This window comes from Sphaerodactylus townsendi, linkage group LG14, assembly GCF_021028975.2.
Source record: "Sphaerodactylus townsendi isolate TG3544 linkage group LG14, MPM_Stown_v2.3, whole genome shotgun sequence".
Lineage (NCBI taxonomy): Eukaryota > Metazoa > Chordata > Lepidosauria > Squamata > Sphaerodactylidae > Sphaerodactylus > Sphaerodactylus townsendi.
Genome location: NC_059438.1, coordinates 16,230,494 through 16,253,207, shown reverse-complemented (window position 1 = coordinate 16,253,207; position 22,714 = coordinate 16,230,494). Strand labels below are relative to the sequence as shown.

The window sequence follows — 22,714 nt, the reverse complement described above, 5'->3', positions numbered from 1 at the left end:
GAAATCTCACTCATTACCCCTAAATATTTTAGCTGTATGCATAGCAGCTTATTCTAATCTGGAGAACCGGGTTTGATCCCCCACTCCTCCACCTGAGTGGCGGAGGCTTATCTGGTGAACCAGATGTGTTTCCAAACTCCTACATTCCTGCTGGGTGACCTTGGGCCAGTCACGGTTCTTCGGAACTCCCTCAGCCCCACCTGCCTCATAAAGTGTCTGTTGTGGGGAGAGGAAGGGAAAGGAGCTGGTAAGCCACTTTGAGACTCCTTACAGGAGAGAAAGGTGAGGTATAAATCTTCTTCAGCAAATGCTGTCCACCATAACTAGCATGAAGGGATGTGGTTTGATGGCAGATGTCAAGTCATAAGTAATATATCCATTTAGGATCTGTTCTAAATACGCTGTAGTATGATTCTTTCTCCCCACCCCACCTTATTTCTGCATCCAGCTGCGAGCCGACCTGCAGACATGAGCCCAAGATTAATCGAAGCCCGAAACCCCCCGTTATTCAAATTAATGTTCAGAAAGAGCCATATGATCTCAGTCCTATAAAACAACTGATACGCCTTACGGCTGCAACAAGGGGAACCTATACCTTTCACAGGTGCTCAGGGCACCTACACCTTTCACTGATGATGTAAGCAGAAAGGAGAACGGATAACCCCAACATAAGAATGAGAACAAATGTTTCCTCCAACAATTTTTTAAAACTCATAACCAGCAAAGAACATAACAGAAGCTATTGTGCCAAGTCAGGCCAAAGGTCCACCTAATGCACAACGCTGCATTGATAACACTGCAAAATAATGATCTCCTCTGACATGCCTTTCGTCACTGTGACATCACAGAAGTTCAGCCAACAGAAGTGGGACGTCACAAGCAATCGCAAGGCAGATTTTTTTCACTTCAGATGGAGATCCTCGGTACTTACCATCTGGGTAACAGAAGGTGCTTAAATACCATCATCTTCTCACTGATGAATCATCATGGATCACCTGCTCTATCAGGCAGTTTTACCCACCGACGGAAACAAAGCCCCTTCTTACAGTCCATTAATTTAAACTGCAGGTGCGAATTCCCTGAGTTAGAACTTAGATCTGGTATCAGATCTAATTCTTTCACAAATAGCTTTGGCCTGCTTCAGTTAACAACTGCAAGCCAGTCAGAAAAAGAGTGGCTCTCTTTCCAAACAATTCAGCAATACAAAGTCATAAAAGCAATATAATTTAAACGAATAAGAAAAAAAAAGAGAGCAAAAACTGGTAGCTGCATATCCTTTGAATATTCACAATTGTTTTATACAAAAGGATTAAACTTTGACTATTCACAGATGGCTGGCACCAGCTGGAACCATTTTTATATTAACAATCGAAAACGCAAATGGGAGGGTTCCGAATCAGATCGCGTCACCCTAAATCAAGCACCATGGCAGAAAGTGCGTTCAGGTCTCTCATGTGTGGATGCTGAGCGAGGATTTCCTCAATCTTGGCCCTCTGCTCTGAGGTAGGGAAGATTCTTTTCAAAGCTTCTTTCAAGTAGGTTGTTTCTGCGGCGGATCTCGGAAGCGGGGGAACAGCTGCGTGAGGCACAGGAGGTGACGGGAACGCAGTGAAGGCAGGTAAGAGGCTAGATAATGAGACAGTTGCTGGTGGTTCGCCACCATTGGGCGGCACCGGGAAGAGAGGTGTCCCAGGAGGAAGTCCTCCACTTGCCAGGCCGATGTGTGATGAAACGGTCCTAAAGAACAGAAAGAATGACATCTGGTTTAAGAACCTTCCACTGATTAGCTCTGAAAATAAGAAAATCCAAATCCCACCCCCCTCGCCACATATTTATGCGTTCGATCAGCTTCTCTAACAAGTGGACCCCCACCCAAACTGTTTACACCACTTTTTAGAATTGCTTCCTGGTGAAAGGGTCATCAAGGAGTTGCATAAAAGTAGAATCACCCAGCCGACCAATAAAAACTAACAACAGTCACGGAACTGTTGGAACAAATTACCAGCCGAAGTTAGAGCCGTGCAGGAGCTATCTTTGTTCCGCAGGGCTCGGAAATAAATACACCATAGTAGTTTTCGTTTTATAAGAGGGAGAGTTGGCTACTGGTGTGAACCGTCTTGGCAGAGCTCTAAACACTAACTATACTCTGTCTCACAAACACTAACGAGACTCTGCTTCATTTAGTCCGACAAAAAAATTGTCCTCCTACTGAACAATAATAAACTGACTCCATGTGAATCAGTGGCCAAGATTTTATATGTAATAATGGAAACGAATCAATGACTTGCTTTCGATACGGTTTATAGTATCTGATTTTAAGAATGGTTTCCTATCCTATTTTATCTTTATCCGTTTTAATCCATATTATGTGCCAATAAAGGCTTATTGATTGATTGATTGATTACTGCTTCATTTTCTGCTATTTCAACCTAATTTCACATTTATGTAAAATCCTGATAGATTATCAACCTGAAGTGCCCACTGTTTTGTTTTCTAAACATCCTGGAACGTTCATTGCATTTAAAAGCTCTAGAAAAACCAATAGTACGTTCTTCTCTTCCAATGCCACAAACCATGACAGAAGTCAAACATACGTAAGTTTCAAACCAGGTATCGTTTTACAAGCAGTGGATTTGCCAAGGAGAGTAACATCCATCCGGTTGTGGTGCCCAGTGACACAAATCTTGCTTATCGCCACTGTTAGACACCAACAGATTAGCTGCAACTGAAACTGCATCTTTGTTATACCCTCGTGACGCCAGGCAATCTGCCACACTGGTGCAAAAGCCGCCACAATCTAAACCACAGAGGATATGACCTATGCCTGCCTTGTTTATCTCAAAATTCTGACCCAATTTTACGTACGCACACAAACTGTGTGATGGCAGCGAGCCGGCGGTGGCAACAGAAGGTAAACACATCCTCATGCAAAACCGCTGCTTCTTCCGAGCGACTGCCTTTTTGCAACTTACATAACTTTTCAGCCCTGAAAAAAGGCTGTCCTGGTAACATTCAGCCTTAAAAGACATGGTTTGTGGTACGCGTGTAAGTGCTCAAGTGGAAAAAGCAAATAAACTATCATTGTTTCGAAGAGATGAGGACAAAGCCTTTTTCAATACTGGGAAGAGAAACAGATGTGAGAAAATAGGGACACACCAATACACAAATTCTGATAGGGGGTAAAACGCAGTAGGGTTTCTTATTGCATTTCCAAAAGCTTTCACGGCCGGAATCAACTGGCTGTCGTGGTTTTTTCAGACTGTGTGGCCACGACCCTGGTAGTTCTTGTGGGCGAATTGTCGGGAGTAAAAAATACCAGATCGTGGCCACGCAGCCCAGAAAAACCACAACAGACGGAATGTCTTATTGTTTTATACATCCAGGCTACTACACATTGTATTAATTACCAATTGAAGTGTTTTAAAAGTCACAGCTTCAGTACACTACCTGACACGGGACTCGTCTTGAAGGAAGCTTTCTAATCGTGGTCCATTCCGCCCCATTGGATCATCAGGAACCATGAAGATGTCCCCGACAAAGGTGTATTGCAGGAGTCTGAAACAAAGGAGGGGGTGGCAGGGAAGGAGAAATGTAGTAAGAAAAGCAGTTCTTAGATTTATATTTCAAAGCACATGCTTATTGCCCTGGCCTAGATGGCCCAGCTAGCCCGAGCTCATCAGATCTCAGAAACTAGTATTTGGATGGGAGACCTCCAAAGCAGGCCAGGGATGGTATTCACAGGCAAACCATGGCAAAATGCCTGAGAGTCAGTGTGGTTAAGAGCAGGTAGATTCTAATCTGGAGAACTGGGTTTGATTCCCCAGTGTTCCACCTGACTGGCAGAGGCTTATCTGGTGAACCAGATGTGTTTCTCCACTCCTACATTCCTGCTGGGGAATCACACCTGAGGAGTGGGGAATCAAACCTGATTCTCCAGATTGGAATCCACCTTCTCTTAACCACCACACCACATTGGCTTGCTTGGGGAGGCAGGTCATTTTTACTAGGTAAGTCCCCACTGCTTCCCTCTGCAGTCTCTGTAGCTGCATTCTGTGAGCACATACGCTATCCCTTTTGATATTCACCATAATAGCTAAGGAACCCTTTAGCCCCCCTCCCTTCACACAACAAACGAACAACAATGCAATTCACCTCCTTTGAATAATTTCCCTCCAGGATGTTGATTCATCCACAAATTCTCTGAGATTATCATTGGTAACAATCACTCCGTCAGTTCTCTCAGCAAGATGAAGCAAAAACCTACAGGGAGAGATTTATTTATTCAGATCCTGCTTTTCTTGAGTTCCTGCTTTTCTCCTCAGTGGAGGTCCAAGGGAGCTTACAGCCCTTGCTTTGAAACAGTTTCTGCTTCGCTGAAGCCTGCTCAAGATACTGTACTCAACAGCATGCCAACTTGTGGCCCACCTGAAACTACAAAGCTTTCCTTACAAGAAGAGGCTGGTATGTCTCCTATAATGCAGCAGGCCTTGCATGGTGTAAGCGGGAACAAGTACCACAGCTATGACGGCATCCAAAGAAATGCAGAACTCTTAGTTTTCTAGTGAATTCTTAAATTAGGCTAGGCAGCAACGGAAGCACTTTAGGATGTATTTTTATACCTCACAAAAGCAATACTTTTTGTGATGTGCACTACTCAAGAGTCAAACATATTCATGGAGCTGACCACGTTCAGTCTATCAACACCACTGGTAAAAGCCGAAGGGATTATAATGCAGCATTACGCTACAAGAGTGGTCTTCTCTTGCCATTCGCCTGATTCACTCACAGGCATATTGTGTACAATTCTGGGTATCACAATTCAAGAAGGATATTGACAAGCTGGAATGGGTCCATAGGAGGGCGACCAAAATGGTCAAAGATCTGGAATCCATGCCCTACGAGGAGAGACTTAGGGAGCTGGGGATGGTTAGTTTGGTGAAGAGAGGTTAAGGGGTGACATGATAGCCATGTTTAGATATTTGAAGGGATGTCATGTCGGTGAAAGAGCAAGCTTGTTTTCTGCTGCTTTAGAGACTAGGACCAGGAGTAATAGTTCAAGGTGAAGGAAAAGAGATTCCACCTAAACATCAGGAAAAACTTCCTGACAGTAAGGGTTGTTCATCAGTGGAATGCACTACCTTGGAGTGTGGTGGAGTCTCCTTCTTTGGAGGTTTTTAAAGAGAGGCTGGATGGCCATCTGTCGGGAGAGCTTTGATTGTGTGTTCCTGCATTGCAGGGGGTTGGACTGGATGGCCCTTGGGGTCTCTTCCAACTCTAGGATTCTACGATCACTCGATTGAGCAATGTTTGGCAATTCTGAGCTGAGCGCAAGACAGCAACTCCATCGCAAAGCTTTGGAGTGCGATAGGACAAGGTTAACATTTTTATTGGTGGTGAAGTATTCATGTATTCAAGTCACAATATAAGAAAAGGGAGTGCAATAGTAAATATTAATAATAATAGAACTACCACTACTGTTGCACTCTGGCTATAACTAATATTTCAAATGCGTATATCTGTATACATGAATTTATTTCAACTTATTTTTAACAACTATAACAAATAGATTCAGGGTCATCCATATTAATTCAGGTAAGTATTAATTCAGGTACTTTTCTCTCAATCTGAGCTGACATATCCCATCATGCCATGATCTAGTTTTCTAGACTAGATCATGGCATGATGGGATATGTCAGCTTAGACTGAGAGAAAAGTACCCATATGAAGCCAATATAAATTATATCTACAACCTGTGAGGCTGATGAAGCCATCGAAAAATGTGGATTAGGCGCAATGCGTTTTCCTCCTTGTGTTAAAAAGAATTTGGACTTATGCCTGTGCACAATTTTGGACTTCTCATTGAATACGTACAGAATACTTACCTGAGTGGATTCATATAAAATGTTGATGAACCAAGATGGACTGAATATATTTATGTATATACATGGTTTCGCATTGATTGACTACTTACCTTAAGGATGTTGAACTGATGGGAGAGTATGAACTAAATACTTACCTGAATTAATACGGATGACTCTGAATCTATTTGTTATAGTTGTTAAAAATAAGTTGAAATAAATTCAAGTATATAGATATACGCATTTGAAATATTAGTTATAGCCAGAGTGCAACAGTAGTGGTAGTTCTATTATTATTCAAGTCACAACATGACAAAGTCAGCGTTGGATCAGGTGGATCCGTTCCACTAGCAGAAGCTCTTTCCTCCAGCAAAAAAAGCCTTTCCCTGATGCAATCCTACATTGGGGGGGGGGGGGGGACCTTCCTTCTACACCTTGCATGACCCAGTCAACATGTGTAACCTCACCAACGCAGGGCACTGTATTTATAGATCGCAAATAGAGAACCTTTTCGCCAAGCTGAAAGCTGGGCATCTAATTTCCCCCTCAGTAACAAGATCTCTCCGACTAGCAGCCAGAAGCCATTAAAAAAAATGTAATTAAACGGTCCGTTACCTGTCATCGTGAGATGCGATCCGGGCTCCCAAGACTACCCTGGAAGGGGTGAGGGCCAAAATACCGACATCCTGCAGCTCGGTTAAGAAGTGCTGTTCTAAGTTAAAAGAGGGGAGGAAAGAATAAAACGGTGCACTTTAAAAGAACGGGCGGGTTTTTGATTGTTCACGACGGATGAAATGTGGCGGGAACCACTGGCATCGCGCTCTTGCATATTACCATTCTTATTTCTTCTGACAGAGACTGAATGGTCCTGAACCTATCAGTTACACGGCAGTTTCTAGACTTTTTGGACTAGAACATCAGGAATTGATGGCTCATGCAAAACAGTTCTGCTCTCCCCTCTCCCTCGGCATCCCTTACGGCTGACTAGGTGCGGTCAGGTATTTGTTCGCTCCTTCCAATTCAGAGCACTGACGCGCCATCACTTTGGCCAGATGTGACGTGCTTCCTTCATCTCTGAGGGACGGAAGAGGCTCCAAATCACCTCATAGTGAACCTTTTTGCCTCTGCATGTTAAAAACTGCAGAAACTGTACATCATGTTCTGTATTATTGCCCCCTTCATAGCAGGGCCAGAACAAAGTTTCCCCCAACCTTTCTGAACCCCCTGGGTTCCCTGCCCATAGAACAATTAATATTTAACCTAGGATAAATTTTCCTCCACCCCCAACCCAGACCAATAAAGAAGGAATGTTACAGTTGTCCTCCAGTGGCACAGAATACCAGGTTAGAGTTAAGCATTGCTTGAAGAAGAAGAAGAAGAAGAAGAAGAAGAAGAGGAGGAGGAGGAGGAGGAGTTTGGATTTATATCCCCCCTTTCTCTCCTGTAGGAGACTCAAAGGGGCTTACAATCTCCTTGCCCTTCCCCCCTCACAACAAACACCCTGTGAGGTGGGTGGGGCTGAGAGAGCTCAGAAGAACTGTGACGAGCCCAAGGTCACCCAGCTGGCGTGTGTGGGAGTGAACAGGCTAATCTGAATTCCCCAGATAAGCCTCCACAGCTCAGGCGGCAGAGCAGGGAATCAAACCTGGTTCCTCCAGATTAGATACATGAGCTCTTAACCTCCTACGCCACTGGAGGTTAGTCTGGTAAGACCCCAAAACAGCTTATCGCTCTCCCCAGGAGGAAAACGGCTTTTGCCGATCCTAATTCATCATATTCCCAAAGATTCTTCTGACTCGGAATAGGATACATCTGCTGATAGCTTGAATTGCAGATGAGATCAGGTTCAGGAGACTCCCTTGCAGCACATATCCCCCACTTTAAACCTGTCAGTGGGTGCTTAATGTCTAGGGCCTCTGACTGCTTTCTTTCCTTTTCTCTCCCCCTCTGCTTGCAACTTTAGATAACAGTGGCATCTCTGGGCTCCTCTGCGAAGGGAGGAGTGGCCAGATGGCTCTATCTTTTCCCCAAGGTCTAAGGGTAGGACTTTCGCTTTCCCATGCTTTTCCCGCTCTTACACTGCGCGGCTGGAGGGGGGAGGTAATAAAGCTTGGGAAAGTTGGGGATCGGATCAGAACTGGCTTTGTAAAAACCAAGGGGGTTCAATGTTCATCCCAATAGAGTCTTCTGTGTGAGAAAATCCAGAGCCTGTCATTGAGTGATTCATAGACCTGAAAACCCACTCTGAATTCCCACAAAGCACAGGAGAGAAAAAGAGATAACCCTTCATGTGCTGTTTTGTTCAGGTGTAGGACTCACCTAGCTCTGGGTCTCAGCAGTTATTTCTTTCTTTATTAGATCTGTACCCTGTATTATTTCTTTCTTTATTAGATCTGTACCTGCCCCTCCCACTCATGGCTCAGGGTTGGTACTTAACTTCAGAGCCAGACAGGCACAGGAGAACCCCCAGAGATCAGTGATTTTTGTGCTAGGGAGGGAAGTACCCCAAACATGACTCCAGCTTGACAGATTTCTTTTTTTAGCAAATCAAAGTTGTTTAATTCATATTATACACTCTCTGGAAGCCAAAAGGAGGCTTCCCTTCCATAGGAGGAAAACGTCTCTTCTAGTAGAACTGATTTACAGGGTTGAAGCGGCTTCACCTTTCAGAAGAACCCACCTCGATGATGGGAAGCGTCTCATCCTTTGCCTTACCTGTGGTGGCAGAATCTCGCCGCGTGCGCCACTGCGGGACAAACACAGTGATGCTTCGGTGGCCACGTTTCCAGAAATATTCAACAGCAATTGCAATCCCCCGACACGAGAAGAACCTGTTTAGACCATGACTACAGAACAGAAAGATAAATGAGGGGAGAAGGAAGCAGAGTAATGTTTGCTAGTATTTGATTGATAAGCAGCCAAAAGTGGCAGGTTAATTGGCAGAAGCAGCAAAGCACAATTATTTACTATATTTGTTTGACGCATGCAGTTATCACACAGCTTCAACTTTTCTGCACAGCTTTTCCCGTTAGTTCCAGCTTGGGGCAAATCTGCCTGGAATTTAAGATGAATCACAACTGGGACTTTCATTTTACATCACCCTTTTCTGAGGCTTCTGAAGAATGAGGAAACCCTGCACATTTTTACTACGCCTTAATTCAAGTTTCCAGAGAGGCCTGCTAGGCAATCCAGGCTAACAGAATTCCGCCTTCTCTTTCCCGGAAAGCTTTTGGGTCTTGGATACTGGACTTCATTTTTGTTTCTCAGATCTCAATTCTGGAATTTCATTTACGGCTGCCATTCGGAGACCACTGTCATTCTACAATTTCATTGCAAGTGAATGTAGAGATCCTACACATCATGATCCTACACAGGGTTAGTAACTGCTCTCCCTCATCTCCCCCCCCCCCCCAAAAAAGAGACACAACTCCCAAGTCTTGTTTTTCATGTGCAAATACAACTGAAATAAAATTGGCTTGCTCAACAGCACAAATGCATCATTGCGTAACTTCCATTTGTTTCGAAAGCAACTGGCTGGCGTCCAAATTGTGAAAAAGAGTCTCCTGTACCGTTCAAAGATTCCTATTTACATTTCGGTGCATGAGAAAAAACAGCCACGCCAGTTACATATAAAACCTTAACTTTTAAAAAACTGGTTTTGAGAAAGTAAGACAATGCAGGATAAACACACCTTAGTAGTATTAAAGTGCCAGGAAGCAGAGAACAAAGTTGGATCTTATGGGCAGGCAAGCGAACAGCAAAGGGCTAATGGCTGTCACAAGGAAGGCCTGGCCTCCTGCCCATTTGAGAGGCTACATCAGGTTGCTCAAATAACCATTAGGAACTCCACGTGACACCACCAAGGCCGAAGCTCCAGGAGCAGCAGAGCTAACTCCAGGTGGCTGGCAAGTCTGGGCATTTTGGAGAGCTCCCAGATCAACAGAGGATCTAGAGAGAGCAGCAGTGGCGTAGTGGCTAAGAGCAAGTGCACTCTAATCTGGAGGAACCGGGTTTGATTCCCCGGTGTGCCGCTTGAGCTGTGGAGGCTTATCTGGGAAATTCAGATTAGCCTGTGCACTCCCACACACGCCAGCTGGGTGATCTTGGGCTAGTCACAGTCCTTTGGAGCTCTCTCAGTCCCACCCATCTCACAGGGTGTTTGTTGTGGGGAAGGGGGAAGGGAAAAGAGATTGTCAGTCCCTTTGAGTCTCCTTACAGGAGAGAAAGGGGGGATATCAATCCAACTCTTCTTCTTCTTCTTCTTCCCCTAACCACCTTCCCTGATTCATAATTTTTACATTACATGAATCACACAGGATAGACAAAGCTGGCACAAAAGGATATTCAGGCTGTATGCCCGGGTTTTTTCGAAGTCTGCTGATGTCTTGAAGCTGACATTGACAGGCAGGTCTCAGATACAAGCAGGGTTGTGCAGCCATTTGGAGCATAGAAATATTTAATGTCATACAGGGCGAGCCAGTGGCAAAGGGCCCCCCCCCCAGAAGCTGGGGGGGGGGGCTGCCTGACGCGGAGCCCCACTCCTGGACTTCACGCACAAAGTCCAGGAGCCCCACTCCTGGACTTTGTGATAGCCAGCAGGGCCTGAGGAGAGCAAAAGTCGGCCTGCACAGAGGCCAGGGAGGCAGGGCTCAATGGCATGCAGCTGGGGCACACGCCTTTTGGTCATGTGGGTGCGGGTGCCTGGTGTGCACCTGGGAACATGGGTGACACCCTGTCCCTATAGGCCGTACGCCTCTGCAGCAGAGAGTATGTAAATGGAAAGTTGGGAATGCATACTGCCAGTAGAGACATTAAGGATGCGTTTTAAAGGCAGTACTTAGATAAGGATTAGCCAAATGTGATATCACACTCAACAAGACAATCTAATTCCTCCCCCAAAAGTTACTGGGGAAAGGTGGCTGAACTGTGCCCGAGCAGCCACTATAAAACTTCTAGGCATCTCGCGCCTGGTTTGTGAAGTGTACACCAAACACATTAGGTGCGCCTGCGATTGGGTGCGAAAGGTGGCTGACACGGGGGATTAAACATACTTGTGATTTCCACCTTATCTCCCCTGGATCTTACTCATCGCTGGAGAACACCAAGAAAGGCTCGCTGCCTCAACCCTGAGCCAAAATACAGAGCAGCACCTTAAGTTCCACGTGTGTCTCACTACCCTCGGCCTGTCGCTCCAAATGCCCACCCTCCAAATTCCCTCTCCCGCCCCCTGCCCAGTTTCACTCTGAAAATACTGTCAACGTTTCGTACTCACGAGATCGCTACGTTGCTGCCGTCTATTATAACGTGCTTTAAGTGAGCTCTGCCCGGCTCATTTTTCAGTTCCAGCTTGTAAGGGATTTTCAAAGATTCCAGGAACCTCTGAACCCCAGTGACGGAAGGATCGGCATGATGACTGTACGGCAGCCCCGGTCTGTTTTCTGGAGAAGGAGCAAGACGTTCAGGAAGGTCCGCTTTTGGAGGAGGCAACTGTCTCGCTCTGGGCTGCAAAGGGTTACACCAGCCCTTCTGATCGTGCTTCACGGCCAACAGATCAGCACATGTTTGAGCCACCGCAGCTTCTTTCTGAACTGGCTGGCGGGAGGTCTCGGAAGTCCCTCTCGCGACCAAGGTGGCGTCCTTTGGTTTCCTCTCTTGCACTAACCCCTGAGATTTGTCATGTGCAGTCACATGACCATCGCTTTCTAGCGCACTTTTTGGCAGGACACGAGACTGTTCGGGACAACAATTAACGTGTGTGCGACTGCAGGGATCTCTGCGCGGTGGGCTTTGGGTGCCAGCAAGAGCCGTTCTATTTTCACCGTCTGGCAAGCGCAGTGTGCCTTTAGCCTTGTGCTGGGCCTCCAGAAAAGAGCCCACTCGGTGTTCTGCCTTGTTTGGCTCTTCCGAATGACAGCCCAGGTCGTGGCGGTGTCTGTTGCTGGGGCTGCCTCTACCTTTCGCAGCGTGCGTTCCGGTCACCTGGCCAGCCGGCTCTTCCTCTTTCGAGGGCTTGTTGCTTTCTGTAACAATTTCTTCCAGAAGCAGGAGGGGCTCTGCCAGCGGCCCGTGCTTGCCGATCACCTTCTCCACAATCGGCGGCGAGTAGCCCATGCTTTTGAAAAAGTTGACCAGGATCTTGTATTCCATTTCCTCGCTGATCTCGTCGCCTTCTTTAGGGGACGGGGCGGGCCCCTCAGGCTTGTCCCTCCTGCTGGCGGACAAGTTGATCACCACCACGCCGCCCGGCGTGCCGCCCGCCACCCGCTGGCCCTCCTGCTTGTTTTCCAAAGAAAAATGTTTCTTGGGAAGCCGCTCCTCAGATTCCGAGGACCTCCTTTTACACGACTGCCTCTCTTTGCCTCCAGATGCCTCCAGCGAAGTCAGGCCATTTATGGGCACAAAGTGCCTTTCGGGGCTCTGAGGGAAGACCGTGTCCATTTGCTTCGCTAGCTCGGTGACCGGAGTGCCTGCGTTGTTCCGCGCTTCCTCCTGCCCGGTTCCGAAATCGCATTTTACCGCGTGCCGTTTCGGAGTTTCGTTTGGGAGGAGTTCCTGCCACCCGTCGGCCTCAGTAAGATCTATGATTCTGTCTTCCGCTTTGTGGCCCTCGGCCCTTGCAAGGCTGAGCAGTTCTCTTTTGAGCGCGCTCGGCAAGATCAACAGATCCATCGTGTACTTATCTGCACGGGCCTCCACGAGGCGTTTGAACTGCTTCTTGACTTCGGGCTCTTGGCTGCTCAGTAGGCTGTCGTTATTTTTGAAGAGGCTCACAAACTGCTGGATGTGGCTTCTGGCCATGACCACAGGCTCAGCACTGCCTTTGATACTCAGCACCCCTATCTCTGCAACGCTGATATCGGCACAGGTGTCCTGAATGAGGCAATTCAAGAAGAGGCTCTGGGAGCCGACAAAAATACAGTGCATGTCTTTGGGATAGTGCTCCCTCTCTTCTAATTCAGGTTCGCACAGTCCTTTGATGTATTCCTACAAGCAAAGGAAAGAAAAATTAGGCCAAGCCACATTTTACCATTGAATAGTTGCAACGCAGTTCGCTTTCGCCTCTCCAGATGCCCAATACTCAGGGGAAATCAAGTGATCACAAAACTGCAAGGCTGAGAAGCTGATTTAATGTAGCAATCTTATAGACAGCCAAATTGGGGCACTGGTTGAGAAGAGTGGGACTCTAATCTAGAGAACTGGGTTCGATTCCCCGCTCCTCCACATGAACAGCAGACTGTTATCATCTGGTGAAGCAGATTTGTTTCCCCACTCCTAAGTCCACCTGCTCTTAACCACTACACCACGCTGGCTCTCTTTAATGAAACCAGGTGGGGGCAGGCCCCTTCCGTTGTGGTTTTGAGGCCGCTGTTGACTTTAGATAAGGGGAAGCTGGAGAACCCGTCAATGGAGGCATGGGCCTCAGCAGCTCACCTTCATAAGTGTTACAAGAGGGCCCAGATCGCCATGAACTTCAAGAGGTACAGCCTGTAGCACTTCTATGCCACACTCTTGTGTAATGCAAGAGAAACACAGAATCCATCCACAACCTTCTTTGCTCTCCCAAGTCCATTTAACGCAGAGGTGTCCAACTCTGGCGCTTCAGATGTTCACAGACTACAATTCCCAATTGGCCGGGCCAGCAGGGGCTGATGGGAACTTTAGTCCATGAACATTTGAAGCGCCAGAGTTGGACACCCCTGATTTAAGGGGTAGGAGTAGGCATGCCGTAGGAGAGGAATGTTTGAAAGCTGTAGGAGAGGAATGACCCTGCACCACACCTCAACGGATTTCTGTTTTGCTTTGGAAAATAGCCTTTCCTCTTTTATTAGCCTTTCCTCTTTTATCTCTCTGTCAGACCGCCAGTCTACCAAGACATTTTATGATGGGCATTTCCATTTAGGAACTTCTCAGTCCCTCGAACGAAACCTCAAGCAGCGCATATCCCATAAAAACCATCTAAAGTCTCCACATACAAGCAAGCCCCTTTATTCATTAGAAGCAGGGTTGAATTTTCTCTCACATGGGACCTGGACCTCCAGAGAAGATCCCACTGGGTGTTTTGCGTTGTTTGGTTCCTCTGAATTACAGCCCAGGTCTGTTGGGGCCACACCATTTCAGCCTGATGGCTACTTATTGCTCCCATATGCAAAGGGAAAAAAAAGACTCATTGAAGGCAGAGAGCGAACATGGCAAACGGAAGGCTTTCTATGGAGCAGCAGTGGCATACTGGCTAAGAGCAGTGGCTAAGAGCAGGTGCACTCTGATCTGGAGGAACCGGGTTTGATTCCCCGCTCTGTCGCTTGAGTTGTGGAGGCTTATCTGGGGAATTCAGATTAGCCTGTGCACTCCCACACACGCTAGCTGGGTGACCTTGGGCTAGTCACAGTTCTTCTGAGCTCTCTCAGCCCCACCTACCTCACAGGGTGTTTGTTGTGAGGGGGGAAGGGCAAGGAGATTGTAAGCCCCCTTGAGTCTCCTACAGGAGAGAAAGGGGGGATATAAATCCAAACTCTTCTTCTTCTTCTTCTTCTATGTATGCTTATTTTCTCTGTGCTGTGAAGTCCTTTTGCATGAAAGAACATTCACTCACGAGACTCGGCGTGGTTAAGAGCAATGAACTGTAATCTGGAGAACCAGGTTTGATTCCCCACTCCTCCACATGAGACGGCACTCTGTAAAATGGCCAGTTTGAGCTGCATGTTTTCACTGCTGCTGCAGATGCTACTTTGACTCTACAGAAATGGTGACGGTAGAGGCGGATGACGAAGGTTTTATGCGGCAAATTCTTAGAAGTGATGAACTGGACACTTTGGAGTAGTACAGGGCATTGCCTTTAAGAAAAAACAGGTGCCAGGGGAAAGGTAAGGCAGATTTTTAACTGTTCTGCAAGGCCAAGCTGCACACGTTATTCCCAACAACGTATTTATTTCAGGCAAGTGTGCAATCCATTCTTATTCACATTTTGTGGAAATAATGTCCACTGCAAGTATCCAAATAACTATTGTACACACACACACACACACACACACACACACACACACACACACACACACACACACACACACACACAACTATACTGTTCCCAAGCAGCCTATGATATGAGCCAAGGGAATCGTAGGGGTGTTCTGTTGAAGCATAACATTTATTGGAGGTTCCTTCAACAGAACACCCCTATATTCCGCTCCTCATGACTGCTGAGAGCTAATATGCTATCTGGATGTGACCTAGAAGTGCAAGAAAAGAGAATCCCATTTCATGTAATCTGGCATCATTAGCAAGTCAAAATGGTCCTACGGATGTTCCCACAAATGTCAGAGCATCAGACAGGCTGCCTTCTATCACTGAAGAAATGCTAGTTGCAACACTCTGGTTTTACCCCTAAATATAACACATCAGATTTCCGAGTAATAAAACCACGGTTGGGCAATATCTGCAATAGTGATATCAAAGGTCACGTGCTTCCCAATGATGGATGTAGGCGCAGCGACAAGAATAGCTAGGGGCGTGTCCACCAGAAAGATTTCCAGTGTTGTGTTGTTAAGTGCCCAAGCGTTGCCTTCACTCTGGAGAATTTCCTTTGCACCAGAGATTAAAATACCCCAGAGCTGAATTTCGGTGACCGCTGATGAACTCAGATCCTATTGGGAAATAATTTTTTAATACCATGCTTTCTAATTGTAAGCTGCCTCCGGCAGGATTCTGAAAAGGCAGCGTGGAAATATGTCAGATAAATAGCCGGAAGGGTGCACATGGCTGCCCATCTATCTTGTGTCAAACAAAGCTGTGGTTTAGCAGAGACTAGAACAGGGGTCTTCAAACTATGGCCCTCCAGATGTTCATGGACTACAATTCCCATCAGCCCCTGCCAGCATGGCCAAGTGGCAGGGCTGATGGGAATTGTAGTCCATGAACATCTGGAGGGCCATAGTTTGAAGACTTCTGGACTAGAACATGGAGTAATGGATTCAAGATGCAGGAAAAGAGATTCCATCTAAACATCAGGAAGAACTTTCTGGCTGTCAGGGCTGTTCAACAGTGGAATTCACTGCCTCAGAGAGTGGTGGAGTCTCCTTCTTTGGAGGTTTTTAAAGAGAGGCTGGATGGCCATCTGACAGGAATGCTTTGATTGTGTGTTCCTGCATGGCAGGGAGTTGGACTGGATGGCCCTTGGGGTCTCTTCCAACTCTGAGATTCTAATGCACTATGGGCTGAGCACCTTTACGATTTACCACATTCAGTCACAGTACAACATCCCATTTCAGTCAGTTTGGCCCCACTTAAACACAGATTGCCTATCTGGTAACAAAGCAGTTCCTGTGGTATTTTGGCCTCAGAACGCCCCCTTTACCAGGCACAGACTTATGCCACCAAAAAGGGTGGTGTAAGTTGCCCTGAATGGGGATTTTCATGGCAGGGGTTCCCCTTGGTTTTGTGGTGGCCACATCACCAAATGCCTCTTTGGGCGTCCCTGCCCACCGCCCCCCCCCCCCCCCCGGATTGGGCTGTTAAGCAGAAAAACCCATTTCAAGTGGGAATGATGGCTCACTGGCACCCAGTGGAAGATGTTTTGCCCTGCAGACAGACAACCATGGTTCAGACATTACAGCCAAACCATGGGGATTGTTTGTCAGGGTTGCCATTTGCTCATTTCTCCCCTAGCACACTCCAATTGTCTTGTTCATTCCCTGATGTGCTGCAGTGTAAAAATTGGGAAGGCTAGAGTTACCACATATTATCGTTTGCCTTTAAACCAGGTAAACTGCACTAGGCAATAACCCTGATCTGGAAGCCATGGGCAAACAGAATGACTGCAAACCATCACAAAATCCCACCCCCCTTTTAAAAAAAACCTCCAATATAACTGATACAATGCTGTAGTGTTGTAATTATAGGTTATGCAGGTACTCTGAATTCCCAGCTTGCTTGCTTGCTTTCTTTTACAGTAAAGTCTCTGTCCCCTTCACTCACAGAAATATAAGGGGGAAGGGTATATCTTTGCAAGGAGAGGAACTAGGGACTTCTTTTTTTCAAATGAAAGCTGCATTTGGAGAACCTCCTTAAGCCATCATTACAAAACTGTAGTGTTATAGCGAAATTTTAGAAAAGGTTTTTTGTCATAATTGAACTCACTATCTTGGAGGAAGAAGTAGTGGCTTAACGATGACAGTCTGATAATTGACAGGTAGACTGGAGGTGGGTGGAAGTAGGCAGGACAAAGAAAACTGATAGAAGCACGAGGAAAAACCTGACTCAGAATCAGCTTCCCTCAAAAAAGATTGAGGTAAAAGTGGTCTCAAAAAAGTTGGGGTGGGGGGAAAGGCCTGGGGGAAACAAAAAAGCAACAAGCGAAGGCTCAAAAAAGCATACAGAAATCAGGGGATAAACCAAAGCAACACAGGGCCAGAATTGACCCCCACCCCCCACCCCAAAACCCCACCCAGATAGAAAAAGTGCTTTGTTTCGGCAGTATTTCTATATCTTGAAATTGCTGCACAAGAAGAGCTTGGATTTATACCCTGCTTTTCTTAAGGTTCTTAGAGCAGCTAACAAATTCCTTCCCTCTCAACAGATGCCTTGTGAGGTAGGTGGGGCTGAGAGAGTTCTGAGAGAACTGTGACTAGCCCAAGGTCATCCAGCAGGCTTTATGTGGGGGAGTGGAGAAACAAACCCGGTTCACCAGAGTAGAGACCACCACTCTTAACTGCTACACTATACACAAGGTTCTCCTCGTGTCAAGACAGTCCAGTCCTGACCCTTCCACCTTGGAACTTCTGGCTTAAAGTAAATCAGCTGTGCAAATTGCAGATGAGTATTTGAGATGAAGAACTATGCTAGCCCGGGAAGGAAGCATCAAGGGCCTGTCCTTTTCTGCTGTCAACTCTCACATGCGAACTATTGTACAGACACCAAACTGAGAGCCCAACTGAAGATGTCAGGATATCTGTGACTGGATCTTTGGCATAGTCTTCTAGACTGCAACCTGCCCTTTCCACTCACTACTATTTGCCCTTTTTAAATGTAGGTAACATGTATATTTTTCCCTCAAGGGGCAAACAGCAGCTTCAGTGGGACACTTGAAACTGGGCAACTGAGACTATGCCTTGCGCTGCTCTCAGCGCACATCATTTCTGGCGTGCTCCCGGGCTTCCCCACGACCCTGCGCGCTCTGCACGGGGTCACCCAAAGGCGCCGTTTGGAGGAGCGCCAGGAATGACGCACGCTGAGGGGGCGCAACAGCGGCAGTGTCAGGGTGGCTGCGTTGTCACCGCCCCTGTAGTGGAGAGTGCCGGGGGACCCTGCGCTACTTGCCTACAGTAGCGCGGGGCAGAAGGTAAGTGGGGAAAGGCCCAGTGAGAAAGCATATTTCCCCTTGCAGCCCCTCCCAGTTGGAGTTTCCCATAGCTCCTATTTGGCAATTTAAAAAGCTCGCTTAGAGAACCAGTCATGTATGGATGTCCCATTATTGTGTCCAGTTCAGTTCCCTGGAACACACCCGGATAGGACTGACACTGACTCAGATTTCTCTCACATGACATTTTTTTTAAGACATCTCTTCCTCCTCCTCCCATTACACACATTTAAATGTTTGTGCAATGTGAGAGTACAAACAAATCTTTAGAAATGGAAACACCTTGAGCTCACAGAAGAGTGGCTGCCATAGCCTGGCCAGTATTGCTACGTCATCGGCCCAGAAAACTGTGGGCCTGGCAAAGGCCATTCTGACTCTCAAAGGCTGGTAGAAGAAAAGTTTTCTGCTGATTTTCTAAACCGGGCGCCTCCGCTCGTTTCGAGCCTTTGGGCATTTTGAAACAGCGTGGTGGGCACGGGCATAAAACGGCTGCCAGAAGAGTTGCAGCCAGTCACAACATGGGTGGAAAAAGAAGCATTTGGATTTATACCCTGCTTTTCTCAACTGTAAGAAGTAGAAAAATGGCTTATAAATGCATTCCCTTCTTCTCCCCACAACAGGCACCTTGTGAGGTAAGTGGGGCTGAGACAGTTCTGGCGAACTGTGACTAGCCCAGGGTCACCCACCAGGTGGTGAAGATCCTTGTACTGTGGTGGCGACTGCTGCCAAAGCAACGTTTTTAAAAAGTTGCACAGCCAATCAAACCTTCAGTGGTCAATCAAAGGCTGATTCAGCAAATACCCCACCTACCCACCCATCCCCATTTTGTAGAAGCACTTGATGGTTGCCAAGATAAGTGTCCGTGGGTGCCAGGGGGCTCATGGGCACCACACCAGGGACACCAGTTCTAAACCCTCCCCCCACAGTCTTATGTTAATTAATTTCATCACAGCTAGCCAAGCACAGGAGGCACATGAACCTACTGATCAATTGATACCATGCAGTAAAAGACCATGGCAGAAAATGATGAAGAAGAAGAGTTTGGATTTACATCCCTGCTTTCTCTCCTGTAAGGAGACTCAAAGGGGCTGACAATCTCCTTTCCCTTCCCCCGTCCACAACAAACACCTTGTGAGGTGGGTGGGGCTGAGAGAGCTCCGAAGAACCGTGACTACCCCAAAGTCACCCGGCTGGCATGTGTTGGGAGTGCACAAGCTAATCTGATTCACCAGATAAGCCTCTGCCACTCAGCAAAATGAAAGAGAAAACACTGACAGGAAGGAGACTGAAATATATATAAAAAAGGCTAAATGGCTGGCGGTCCCTGATCAGAAAACATTGAAAGTATTCTAGATCACGCTAGCAGCAGCCAAACTACACTTCATACTGTGCTTAACTTGCAAGGTGCTTAATAAACAAGCTCCTTGAGTGGCAACTGCACACCCGCAAGATCTGGAATTAAAAGCAGTCGATACAGCATGAATATACACAGAGTTTTGTTTGCATGGTTATCATTGTGTCTTGCTTATTCTTAAAAAAAATTATGAAAAGCACTGCAGTGTTTATACACACAGCAACTCAGTTTTGAGTTGCTGTCAACTAGGATTGTCACCATGAGATTCAATTCGTTGTTTAAACCCATCAGCAATTCTTTTGAATAGTTTGTTGTCTTGAGGAGGCAGCTGCCAAGGAAGGCTTATCTTTGTTCCGCAATAAAGCCCAAATGTTAGTAAACAGCACATACTTTTGTGAAAGAAGTTTCCCTTTCTGTTTTACTGGCTTACTGACTTGTTATGTCTTCAGCTGTGAAGCAGATCGGCTTCATTTTTCTCTCCTTTGCTCACAACACATGGTTTTAAAAACAATTTTCACAATGGTGTTGTGTGAATAAAAAGCAGGGGATTGCACACACCACTCTGAACTCCTTGGGAGAAGGACGGGATAAAAATGCAAGAGACATAATAAAGATAGCAGGAACATGCAAGTCTGGATGGTGCAGTGGATAAAGTGATGGGTTAAGTCTGCGATGAGCCATATTCCAGTCCCCACACAGTCCTGAAGCACATCAGCACTCAGCCTAAACTACCTTGAAGGGCTGTTGTCACAATAACTATGCACGCAGCAACAGCTACCATTAAAAACATGCACCCATTGTATACTTAAGAGCAACAACAAAAAGTAGCCTTACAGGCCTTTAAAGACTAGCTGCAGCCATGCCCTGTGAATTAAGGTACACCCCACCAAATGTGTAAAGCTTGCCTGTTATCAGCGAACATATTAGAGCCACACAGTCACAGGGTAGAACATATGAGCAGGTATGCCTGAACGTGTATGCAGAAACTAAAGGAACAGTTTTGTGCCAGCGTGTATAGATCTAATAACAAATGCACGCCTGTACCCTTAGTATTTCATATGTAATACACATATATCCGAGCTACAGCCAGGTTCTGTGGACTAGGGTACACCCCACTAGATGTGAGAAGCTTACTCATTATTAGCAGACATACCAGAGACATGCGGTTAGGGGGCGAAGTGCAGAGGAATGAATGTGCACGGTTGTATGCCTATGTAGAAACTGAAAAAAGTTTTGTGTGCGTACGTAGATCTGAATAACAAACCACACTTGCACGCTGGTACCTATACAATTTCCTATAGAATACGCACCCATAAATGAACTGCAGCCGTTGGTGCACATTTACCAGAAAGCATACCAATGTTTGAGACTGTGTAAAAACACAACAGAGCTCACTCTGCTGATTTTGTATACAATTTCCAAAAGTGTGCAATTATACAGATGAAATTCACAGCTGCTTGAGCGGTGGAGGCTTATCTGGGGAATTCAGAATAGCCTGTGCACTCCCACACACGCCAGCTGGGTGACCTTGGACTAATCACAGCTTTTTGGAGCTCTCTCAGTCCAAACTTTTCTACTTACCCACAAAGAGCCACACAACCAACCATCCACACACCTATCCATCAATCTACCTACCTACCTACCTACCTACCCATCTACCTAGCTACGCATCCATTTATCTATTTACCCACTCGTCTATACATGTACTTATCAAACCTACATACCTACCCATCCAACCCACCCCCTATCAGCCCTAAGCGACCTACCTGCGCCCGCGGAACCTCCTGCCACCAGACCCTTCCCATTCCTTTTCCCACCCGGGCCCGCCCCTACACTACCTTAGCGTTCCGCACGCTCTCCGGGTCTCCAAGGAGGCTGAGCCAGATCCGGCGCTCGTCGTGCGGGGTCCGCCCGACTCCCAGGGGCTCCCAGGCTCCGCCGCCCAGCGTCCCCAGGACGGCGAGGCGCACCCGGAAGAGACGCTCGATGCCGCCGCGGCTCCGCTCTAGGAAGTCGCTCTTCTTCGCCGGGGCGGTGAACTCGTCCAGCACCGGCCGGGCCCCGCCTGGGCTGCGACCCTCCGACGGCGCCGCGGTGGTGCTGCTGCTGCTGCTGCTGCAGGTCGCCATCAGGGGAGCGGCGGGGGAGCCTGCGGGCAAAGGCAGCAGCAGCGGCGGCGGCTCCAGTTCCTCCGGCCGCGGCCGCTGCAGCCCATCGCGCTGCGGGCCCGTCCGGCGCCGAGACAACAACCGCCTGGGAAACTCCCCCCGCCCCACACACACCCCCCCGGAAGCGCTAGGCTCGCGTCACTAGGCAACGATGGCGTCACCATAAGGCGCCCGCGCGACGCAACAGCCGGCCGCTAACCGCCGCCCGCCCGGCTCCGAAGAGTTATGGTCTCGCTGGGTCCTCGACGAGACTTCCGGTTTTCTATGTCGCGTTTGAGGGTAGACTGGGCTGTACCAATTCCGATCGGGGGGGGGGATATCTCACGTTTCAGGGCCCAGTGCAAAGCCTCCTTTCTAATAGAAGTAGGGTGCCTCCTAGAGACCGTTTCTAGTACAGATGGCTGGTCTGCGGTGGTAATTTGAGCTCCACAAAGTGTTATGGCTGCGGTTGAATTCTAAGAACAGGTACTCGTTGGATTGGTACACGCCATTCCAATACCTGATTTTTGTGGTTGGGATAGAATAGGCTGCACCACTTCACACTGCAAGGGTGGGGACCCGAATGGGGTGATTCGAAGGTCTCCATACCTCCATACCTTTTGTAAACTATGTAAAATGGAATTGTTATGGAGGACATTTTTTTTTATAAAGGCAGTAGGGCTACTGATACAGAAATTTGCAAAAGCCCCTTTGCAGAGTGGCGCCAAGAGTCTAAGACCCGCTTGTAGTTCATGCCTTTCGCCACCGGAGGGCAGCAGCAGCGTCCCCAGCGGCTCCCCTGCCCAAAGAGGCTAGGACAGGGGTAGGGAACCTTTAACACTCAAAGAGCCATTTGGACCCGTTTTCCACAGGAAAAGAAAACACTTGGAGCTGCAAATAATTTTTGACATTTAAAATAAAGATAACACTCTATATATAGGGTTTTTTTTACCTTTTACTCTGCTCATTCTGAGAAGCGCATGGATGCGCCTGCCCTGCTGCCTGC

The 22,714-nt window shown here is 47.3% G+C and overlaps 1 protein-coding gene across 1 annotated transcript; it reads right to left on the bottom strand.

Moving 5' to 3' along the window:
* Positions 1-687: 687 nt before the first annotated feature.
* N4BP1 (NEDD4 binding protein 1) lies at positions 688-21,833 on the bottom strand. Its single transcript, XM_048516222.1, has 7 exons — positions 21,400-21,833; positions 11,131-12,842; positions 8,574-8,704; positions 6,474-6,570; positions 4,153-4,260; positions 3,448-3,555; positions 688-1,737 (listed from the first exon to the last, which is right to left on the bottom strand). Exons 1-7 carry the CDS (start codon positions 21,688-21,690, stop codon positions 1,407-1,409), a joined length of 2,778 nt encoding a protein of 925 aa, XP_048372179.1. The 5' UTR covers positions 21,691-21,833; the 3' UTR covers positions 688-1,406.
* Between the last annotated feature and the right edge of the window lie 881 nt (positions 21,834-22,714).